Source organism: Hordeum vulgare, chromosome 1H (genome assembly GCF_904849725.1).
Source record: "Hordeum vulgare subsp. vulgare chromosome 1H, MorexV3_pseudomolecules_assembly, whole genome shotgun sequence".
Lineage (NCBI taxonomy): Eukaryota > Viridiplantae > Streptophyta > Magnoliopsida > Poales > Poaceae > Hordeum > Hordeum vulgare.
Genome location: NC_058518.1, coordinates 406,404,227 through 406,414,354, shown reverse-complemented (window position 1 = coordinate 406,414,354; position 10,128 = coordinate 406,404,227). Strand labels below are relative to the sequence as shown.

Here is a 10,128-nt window from a genome sequence, read left to right as displayed (position 1 = left end):
ATGTCACGACTTATTAAAATGTGTGGGAGATTGCAGTAATAGGTTGCATCGCTATTACCTTGTGTATGCGACAGTTTAAATATAATGAATACACGTTGGATGTAATCGCTTGTCGATATTGATGAAGCGTAGACCTCATAGTAAGAGGGGACAATCTGTAAATGAGGAGTAGATCCCAACTCATTACCTTCTGATTTCAAATATAACGAGAGAGAAATATTCAAAAATTTACAAGTTTGGTATGCGAGAGAAGATGATCTCAATAGCCAAAACATGTTCAAGAGAACTTGATATGTGATAAACACATGAAACATGTCATTCTTCCCAAATGAAATCCGATACTTCATTTATATTAACAATCCATTACATAATATAAACACACTAATAATTACACAAGTCCTAACCAGAATTAAATCTAGAACTGGACTAGAATGTGAGTAGCGGTCAAAGTAGGTACTAAATAGTACTAAACATAGTCTAAAACTACAATAATACAATAATTAGAACTAATAATTTAGTAAAATAGAGAGAGAAAATCTGCTCAAGCCGGCCCACAGCCGAGCGGAGGAGGCTGTCGGGCGCCGAGGCCTAGGCCGCCAGGGCCTTTGGCCGGCCCAGCCCAACCACCGCTAAGAGGGAGAGGGGAGAGGGGAGGTTACGAGATAAGGTGGCGAGGCCGCCACCGCATCCACACACTTCATTGGCTCGACGCGGACGAAGCGGCCTTCTCCTCCGAAGAGAAAACAACGACGGCGGTCGGCGGGGCGGCGGCAAAGCCAAGGCTCGCCAGAGCCCGCGAGCCAGGGCGGCCGTCGAGGGCGGCCACGGCGTGCCCGAAGAGGCGGGCGAAGCGCCGCTCTGTACGGCCGCTTGAACCCGCGGCCATGTCCTGTAGCAGTGGGGCGGGTGCATTGGCGCCCTCCATCTCGGCTCCGAGGCAGACCACGCCGGAGGCTCCAGTCGGCGCGACGCCTCCTCCTCGTCCACGATGATTTAATGTGTCACATAAAAAGATTTCCCATAATTACAATGTGTGATTTAATTTTAACAAGATTTAATGGTATATGCATATGGAAAATATAAGATTTTCAATCCTAATAGGAAAATGATCAATTTGGAGTCTGACCGCATCCAGACATCCCCAAATCCACCCCACATGCTTTGGAGATCCAGTTGGATAACAATTTTGTGACTGGATTGTTCAATGTTTTGGGGTGGATTTGAGGGATCCGTCTGTAGATGTTTTATTGTAAAACATGAGAGTGAGTCAAAGACCTCATGGCCCATATGGTGTCGCATAAAAAGAATACCTCATACAATGTATTGGTCGGTAATATGCTTGCAACGGTAAGGCTCTATACAATAGCGCAGCACCTCTTGTTCGTCAAAGTTTAACAGCTTCAAAGATAAGACACCACACAAGAACAAACTGCTAACAGTGCATTCGAGCCTGAGCTTGCAAGACACAGCGGTAGCTGAACAGTTACACGTTCGCCCGTAGAGCAACAATAGGATGAATGATCTGTGCCCTAGATGAACTCGGGGAGTAGGCACCTCTCGGAAAGGCGTATGCCCATGCGAGAGAGGCACTGTCGCCATTGTGCATGGAACTTCTACCAGCTCAGGGTATTCTTGGACTGTTGGAGCTTTGCACTATAAGCGGTTTCCAGTTCCTCCTGCAAAATTACACGACAAAAGCTGGCATTTAGCAAATAGAAATAGGTGCTCTCATGAACATGTATATAGGAAAATATATTAATATCTACAACATCAAAGTTAAAGATGTTTGACTCAGGTGCTCTCATGAACCTAGAACTTCAAATATTTTGGAACGGATGGAGGAGCAGCAGAGAATGCATACCTTGCAAGCTTTCAGCATCGGTTGAAGAAAGGACGTCCTGAAAAATCGGATGTGCTTCTCAAGAGATGTTCTCTCCCAATCTGCAATTCAAAGCAGGATTGTGAGAAGGGGAGTGCAAGACAAGGCTGTATGGTACGAAAAGATGTCATTTGCAAGTTCTATAATGATGCACCTTAACACAAACCCAGACATGTATAAGTTTTTTAGTCACTTACCGTTCTCAGAATCAATGTGCATACCAGCCGCATTGAGCTCTCCTAACAGCTGGCCATGCATGGTAGTTTCAGCAAGTCAGCACACATCAAGGCGGATCGACAGGCACACAAACACTTTTAACTCATACTATATGTTTATGCTTCGCTCTATAGAAGGTACCTGTGATAAAGTTGGAACAGCCGTAGGATCAAAATCTTCACAGTTGTTGGGATCGATTGGAACGCAAACACGCCCTGGGGAAACAATAAAACAACTGTTAGAACTAGTGAAGTGACAAAATTATCATTCAGCCAGTTGTACAAAGGAAGAACACAGTTTTCTAGGAATCATATTAGAACATACTCCCTCCGCCCCACAATATAAGAGCATTTTTCAATAGCTTGAAAAACGATCTTATATTGTGGGACGGAGGGAGTAGTTGATTTCTTCAAAAGCAAGCAAAGTGAAAGCATAATTGTAGATGTTAAGTGGATGCCTGCGTTTTAAAAGTGTGCATTATTCACGGAACAGCCAAAATAGAACTTCCAATGGACAAAAAGCTCCATGCTGCCTTTTTCGTGCATGCAGACTCACACCATATTACATTAAACTAAAATCAGAAATCTATTTGGTGTTCTACCTGTCTTTGGGTGTATACAAAAGGGGGCCTTCAGTAAATGATTCATGTGCTTTGACACCTGATACACAACATCAGTTTGATTAATATGAAGAAAATACATAAATATTTCCCTTGCTACGAACATGCATAGGTGATAATTTTGCTTTTACCTCCATGTCAAGTCTAGGATACGTGTACGAGAAGACAATCTCTTCTACACATCTGCGAAGTCCCTGCGTCTGAGATGTAAAAAAATAATACGTTAGAGTAAGCAGAATTATAAGATGTAATTGTGATTTAAAAATCAGAGTGAATAACTGCACATAACATCCTGATGAAAAGTTAAAAACTCAATAAAAATATATACGAATTGATAACTGGCACGTATGCAATAGAAGTGAATAGGATTGCAGGCAATTAAACATTAACCTTGTACTTTCCTGACTGCAAGGTCGTCTTTAACTGCTCCCATCTTGTTGCATTCACGTCTTCTTTTGAGATGGAGGATCGTCTATTTCCTTGCCATTTATCATGGAGCTCACTAGCAACATCTACAAAACACGACCTCTTAGGATGGTGTAAAACACATTTCATACTTCATGAACAACAAATGGTCAATAACAGTGATATTTGAAGTACATCATCTCTGTTGATTAAAGTTTTATTTCTTACTTTCGTCCGGAATAAGTTCAAGTATCTTTTGGCACCTCTCCTCTGATGCAAATAGTTGTTGGCTATGTAACAGCTTGTCTTCAAAGAAGCATTTCAGAACATCGGTATATGACCGTCTGCAGAAGCATAAAGTCTCAGTATAACCAATTTGTACATCACAATTCATACTGACACAATATGCAAGTAGGAGAGATGGTTAGAGCATACGCAAGGAAAGGGTGAAGGACAGGCCCAGTCAAAGGAACTTTCTTCAGTGAATTCTCACCACCCTAAAAAAGAGTAATACAGGTCAACAAACTTCAGAAAGATGGCTCAGGGGTTTCTGGAGTTATGAAATAATACCTTATAGACACGGAAGTAGTCAGCAATTGCAGACCTTTGTTCATTGCTTAGCCTGACAGAAATAATAAAAATGAGTTTCACAATCACCAAACCAAGGAAGCAAAGAAAATGTTCTCTTAAACATACTTTCTTGCTCTACTATCACAAACCCAGCAATGGACACCACGGCGACCACTATATACCCACAATATGTGATTGAAACCAAAATCACCTGCAAAAACATACTTTCAACAGTTATTACGGTGAAGCAAACCAAGAAAGTAAAAGATTTGGTAACTCAGTTAATTATACAGAATCTTTATAGCATCATGCGAGTGCAGCGTGTGTAAAGTAGTTGCATGACGAAACAGCATGCCTCTAAGTGAAGTATCCAGGATTTTGATGACAATGGTCATTAACGGCCAGCAGTCCAGACAGGTGTCAGCTCCAGAGCAGCAGTAGCGAACATCATCATAATCGGATATATCCTGGGAGTATTGACAACGTTCACACTTAGCAACGATTTTGCAAAGATAACAGGGTGGCACTCATATAAGCTGGAAAAAGTATGGCATGTTTCTTACTATATCAAAAATAAGTTCCCTTTCCACCGGTACAAAGACATTATTGCCAGACTGGGCATAGGCATGTCGCTTTGCAGGCTACAAAGAAAATATTTTCATTGGGCAATAGCACACAGAGCATAATATAGAAAATAGATCAAGAAAAATAATTGAAATATTTAATACTGATATATCATACATCTACACTGTAGACAGGTCCAATATCAATCTTGAAAGGGCACTTCTCCTTGATAGACGTCTCCAGCTCAGCTGCGCTATCAAAGGACTGAAACCGCAGATAGATGTCATTCTCCAGTGTAAACGAAAGCTCCCGTCGCCCAATGTATGACTGATCACATCCAGGATGCTTTGCATCTACAGAAAACAATATTCAGTTAACAAAGAGCAATACAGCTAGCAACTGACTGTAGTAAATGTATGATCACATACCATTTCCATATGAAAGCCACTTGAAGAAATCACCATATGGGAAGAGCTTTCCTGCAATTGTAATATAATCATCAGCACTATATGGTTTGTAAGATTCTTTTAGTTAAAAGAGCATTTTATCTACAGTGAGGCAAAAGAGACTGAGTTTGGAGTGCGGCGTTTTGGCTCTCGGGTGAAAAATCAAAACAAATACAAAAAAATTCAAAAAAATCCAAAATTTTTGTATGTGGTAGATGATTAGATGCGCGAGGCCCGCTCCAATTTTGAGTTCATTTGGGGATCTGAGGCGCTCTCAACAAAAAAGACAAAATCTGGGTCTGTGAAAAAGGTTCACTGTTTACAATTTTTTTGACCCAATTTGTCTTTTTTGCTGAGAGATGCTCGAATGTCCAAATGATGTAAAATTTGGAGCGAACCTTGCGCATCAAATTGTCTACTACTAAAAAAAAAATTGGATTTTTTTGAATTTTTGTAGTATTTCTTTTTATTTTTTTCGTCAGCGGGAGCATCTGAGCCCGTGCTCAGAAGTGAATTATCCCTGAGTTTGAACCTAAACACAAGACAAAAAAGCTGAGGAAGCAAGCACGAGAAATTGGTACAAAGAACTTTTGGAGCTGAGAATAGTTTAGCAGGTTGCTTCCACATTTTGAGGCATAAGAACATGACAATAGCACTATGATCGTGTGTTAAATAATTGCCACTGTTAGAAACAGTATTCCATTTGGTATGGCATTGCCCTGTTTTGTATCGAATGCTGGGATTTAGTTTGCCCAAACAGAGGGCGCATACTGCATCTATCAACGAGTTCTTCGTAGACCTAAAGATCAATCTGAAGGTGGCCTTCCTAATGAGAATTACAGCGGTTGCACCTTTCAGCATTTGGAGAGTTAGAAACGACCTTCGAAGGTTATTAAACAAGAGCTGACGGTAGTTGTCTACAGTTCGAGAAGTATGTCAGCCAGCTCACAGACTGTGTTTCTGGCTTTGTAGTGTTTTCTTGTTCAATAACCTTGACTCTGTGCTTTTATGCAGTAGGAAAGGCTCCTAATTTTTTTTAGAAAAACTTGAAATATCCACACAACTGAAGAAAAAGAATGCACTAAACTAAACCTTTGTGTGGAATCTCACACCATACTTCTGGTATTTTGTAACTGACGTGGTACAAGGAATGCAGATCTACCTCCCACTTCGGTTTCTTTTCCCTAACCATCCCACAATTAGGATCTAGTAGGATGGAATAAGTCACTTCGTCACTTTACCGTAGTAAATCCGGAGGTAATCGGCGTTGAAGCCGTCGGGCACAGCGGCGGCGACTTCTTGGCGCTGCTGCCCATCAATCTCCATGGCCTCAACCCTCTCATCCCCCATTTCAGATGAGGACTAGATCGACCTTCCGCGCCGAAGAATAATAACCTAATCAAATGACGAGTGGGTGTATAATGTATTAGATTGGTCCGGTGGAGGAAGACGAGAGGCGCCACCGCAGATGCGGGAGAACTAGGCGCAACACAGGGGGAACGGGGGAGGGGAGGGCAGAGATAGGAGATTGGGCAGCTGAAACCACCTGCGTCGTCGTCGCCTTCGCCGCCGCCGATGGATTCGCCTGCCGCTGGCACCGAGGGACTCTCCCCGTCGCCTCTCGTGTGGGGTACGTACTTCTTTCGCTGGGTGGAAATGACGCGCGGCGAGGGAGGGAATGGATACGGCGGCGCGGGGCAGGGAGTAGGGAGAGGTGGCGGGAAAAGGGACGCGGTTTGGCGCCAAGAGGCTGCCGTCGGTGTGTATTTACGGGAGCTCGGAATTAGGATTTTGGATGGCCCAATAGAGCCCACCCCACATGTTAGACACCGGACCGGGAAGAGGGACCTCCTATATTTGCCGCATTCGGCGGCAGAATGCCGAGGCTTCGCACAGGGCAGCCCCGCCTGGGCCGGCCCATGCAGGTTGCGAGCGTTGTAACAAAATTAACAGACTGTGAGGGCTGAAAAAAATTCACTGAATAACGCGGAGTGTCAGCTAGGATTCAAACTCATGATCGCGCTTTGTTAGAGCGAGGTAGATAACCACTGCAATAGCTTCATGCTCGTCCTAAAAAGGCAACGCGGATTTATTAGAACAAACCACATAGGTTGATCAGATAATTTTTCCTTATTTTAATCATTTTTCGAAAATATTAAATATTTTTTAAGTAACTTCCAAACGTATTTGGCAAAAAAAATGTGCTTCCAAAAATATGTGAACAATTTTTCGAATTTGTAACAAAAAATTAAAAACAGGAACAACTTTTTAAGTCATGAACAATTTTTGGAAAACAAAAACATTTCTTAGAAACTCAACCACTTCTCAAATCTGTGAATTATTTTTAGGGAACTCACATTTTCTGAAAACAGTGAATGTTCTTGGAAATCTATGAACAAGGTTAAAATTCTGAAGAAAAAACTGAAAGCGCAAACAACATTTTAAAAGACTTACAAAATTGAAACAAGAAAGTTTTTTGAAACTCACAAACAATTTTCAGGTTTGCTTTTTTTTAAACATGACCATTTCGTTTATTTAAGAATATATTTTAGGAGGATTTATTTTGAAAAATTCGAACATTGTTTGAATTTGTGAAGAATTTTTATAAACGTTAACATTTTTTCCAAACATGAACAATTTTGTAATCTCCCGAACAAAGTTGAACATGCGAACAACTTTGGGAAACATGAACATTTTTTGAAATTTGTGAACCAATTTAGAAGAATCGAAGATATTTTGTTCATGTTTATTAAAAATCATAATTTTCTTTCGAAAAAAATAATGTTTAATGAGTCACGTGCACTTTTTAGAATTTTATGATTTTTTATTGAATAAACTCAAAAATTTCAAAAAATAGGAGCATATTTATGAATATATTAGTATTTTAAAATCTGGAACAATTCCTTTAACTATTAACAAAATTAAAAAAACATGAACAATTTTTTGAAACATGCACATATTTTTAGAAACTCCCCGGAATAAAATTCAAAAGAGTAGGGTGTTTAGAAATTTGTAAACAAATTTTGAAAACTAGAACTTTTTTGCAAACATGAACATTTTTTGCACCTCCAGAATCTTTTTGAAGAGATCAACTATTTTTGGAAACACATACAGTTTTTGGAAAACACAAACAAAATTTGAAAACACGAACTTTTTTTCTCCTGCGAAAAAGGAAACATGAAAATTTTCAAAAATTGTGAACTAGTTTTGGAATCAGGAATATTTTTTGAAATTCCAAACAATCTTTTAAATAGTTGTGAACATTTTAATGAAAAATAAACCGAATAAAATTTAAAAATGATCAATTTTGAAAATTGTAAACTATTTTTGAAACGTAAACATTTTTGAACTCATGAAAAATGGACATTTTATGAACAAATGTTGAAACATGAACTATTTTTAAAATTTGTGAACAATTGTTTATAATGGGAACAATTTTTGAAATTCTGAACATTTTATGAAAAGGACTATTTTTTAAATAATCCTGGACAACAAAACAATAAAACACAACTATTTATAAAAAAATGGTTATGTGCATCGCCTTGGTTCTAGCGCCGGTTCGGGTGCGCCACGTGCACGCCAGTGGCTGGCGGCAGGCCCGCCACTTTCTGCGCGATGGGACAGCGCTACAGGCCGAGCCTGGCGTGCCTCGACCCATGCGCGGATTTTATGTGGTTGCGCGCTATCGGTTGAAGTTCCCTATGTATTTTAATGCGCGGAGATCGTGGGAAGTGGGGGTCGTGGCCGCAACTGATCCCGCACGCCCCCTCACTTCCCGGTCTTTAAAAGGGGGAGGGGGCATGTTGAGTCCGCCATTGCCTTCCTTTCTCCACACTTCTCGTGCTCATGCGCGTGTCCGTCTCCTTCCTTCCTTCGTTCACCTCGCCGTCGACAACCGGTGAGATGCCGAGGATTCCCTCCGGCTCGTGCGAGGGGTCCGTCATCACCGAGGGGCTTATCGAGTACCTCCGTCGGACATGGAAGCTTCCGTCCGAGGAGGTCCTCGAGGCACGTGCGCCCGGAGGGGAGCACGCGCCGGAACCCCACAACGGCGAGCGTGTCGTCTTCGGCAGCCACTTTCTAGTCGGCTTCGGGCTTCCGGCGAGCTCCTTCCTCCAACACTTCCTCGACTTTTACGGCCTCCAAATGCATCATCTAGGGGGTGAACTCCGTCTTGTACATCGCGTGCTTCGTCACGCTGTGTGAGGCGTACCTGGGCTTCCGCCCTTTTCCTTCCTTCTTCTACCACCTCTTCTACTTACGCGCCTAGATGCATGGCCACGTGGCCTATTACTGCGGCGGCGCGGTGGTATATAGGCGGCTCGGTCGGCCGTTGCCGAAGATGAAGTGGAAGGAGACCTTCAAGAAGTGGCAGCACACCTTCTTCTACGGCCGCGGCATCGGTGAGGGGCGGGACTAGGTCGGTATTCCGTCCTTCTCCGACGAGCCGCCGACTTGAAAGAACTTGGACCTCGACCCGCAACCCGACGAGTTGATGCTTATGGTCGGCTGGATGAAGGAACTCATGGCTTCGATGGGGCTGATGGCTCCAGACGTGGTGGCGGCGTTCATCTCCCGCCGAGTACAGCTATTGCAGGGGAGACCGCACCGGATGTGTGATATGAGCAGCTTCAAGGGCTCGTGTTGTCTGTCCTCGATGGAGTTGTCGCTGCACAAGGTGGCGGCCCGGGTGAACGGCATCACCAACTTTCAGCTGGACGAGGAGGAGTGGAGCTTCGGCTGGAGTCATTCCACCACGGCAACCGGGCACCGCCAGTAAGTCCTGAGCGAACTAGAATTGCTTTCCCTTTTTTCTCTCTTTATTCGCGGTACTTGACGTGCGGCCATGGCGCTCCTCAGATCTTCACCCGGTAGAACACCCCGGACGGCCCGAACCCGGTGTGCTTCCTCCCGGACCAGGAGGAGTCTGACGATGAAGACTACGAGTCGAACGGGGGTGGCCCCGACGCCCCCAAAGGCTTGGGCGTGCCGGAGGCGGAGGAGGATGAAGGGGACGAGGCCGATGAGGTGGAAGAGCCGGTTAGTGCCCCAGCCAGCAAGGCGGGGACGTCGCGCCATCCTCCCGAAGGGTCCGTCAGGGACTGGACGAACGATGATGACGAGATGCAGGTGCTGGATGCGGCGCCGACCATGACGGGGCCGCCGTGGAGGGAGCACGGAGTTGCCGGCTGGAGGCCGGCTGGCTGTTACCCAGCCGGTCTGCCGCCAGACGGCAAAGGAACGCCGCCGCGAGAAGCGAACGACCAACGGCTCGACCGGTGCCCGTGTCGCCAAGAGGACTCGGTCTGCGGTCCTGCCAGCCGGCACCCCTCCTCCGGCTCGGAGGAGGATCAGGCGTGGGCCCCGTGATATCCCCCTCGGTACCGGGTAAAATTTCTCTCGAGGCTCGTGCCTCTTTCCTTTTTTCC

General features: G+C 44.0%; 1 protein-coding gene across 1 annotated transcript; it reads right to left on the bottom strand.

The window, feature by feature from the left end:
* Nucleotides 1-1,263: 1,263 nt before the first annotated feature.
* LOC123440754 (DNA primase small subunit-like) lies at nucleotides 1,264-6,392 on the bottom strand. The gene is made up of 17 exons (XM_045117306.1): nucleotides 6,246-6,392; nucleotides 5,941-6,094; nucleotides 4,682-4,732; nucleotides 4,431-4,606; nucleotides 4,253-4,330; nucleotides 4,045-4,156; nucleotides 3,816-3,900; nucleotides 3,690-3,741; nucleotides 3,555-3,616; nucleotides 3,348-3,463; nucleotides 3,105-3,226; nucleotides 2,846-2,914; nucleotides 2,697-2,754; nucleotides 2,237-2,310; nucleotides 2,077-2,125; nucleotides 1,862-1,941; nucleotides 1,264-1,676 (listed from the first exon to the last, which is right to left on the bottom strand). The coding sequence occupies exons 2-17, from the start codon at nucleotides 6,047-6,049 to the stop codon at nucleotides 1,614-1,616; spliced, it is 1,356 nt and encodes a 451-aa protein (XP_044973241.1). The 5' UTR covers nucleotides 6,050-6,094; nucleotides 6,246-6,392; the 3' UTR covers nucleotides 1,264-1,613.
* Nucleotides 6,393-10,128: the final 3,736 nt, after the last annotated feature.

Coding starts and splice junctions, on each gene's coding strand:
- LOC123440754 (XM_045117306.1), bottom strand. CDS start 6,049: ATGGGGGATGAGAGGGTTGAGGCCATGGAGATTGATGGGCAGCAGCGC. Junction 3,742..3,815: donor TGTGATAGTAGAGCAAGAAA/GTATGTTTAAGA, acceptor TATTTCTGTCAG/GCTAAGCAATGAACAAAGGT. Junction 2,311..2,696: donor TTGTATACACCCAAAGACAG/GTAGAACACCAA, acceptor TTGTTTCCCCAG/GGCGTGTTTGCGTTCCAATC.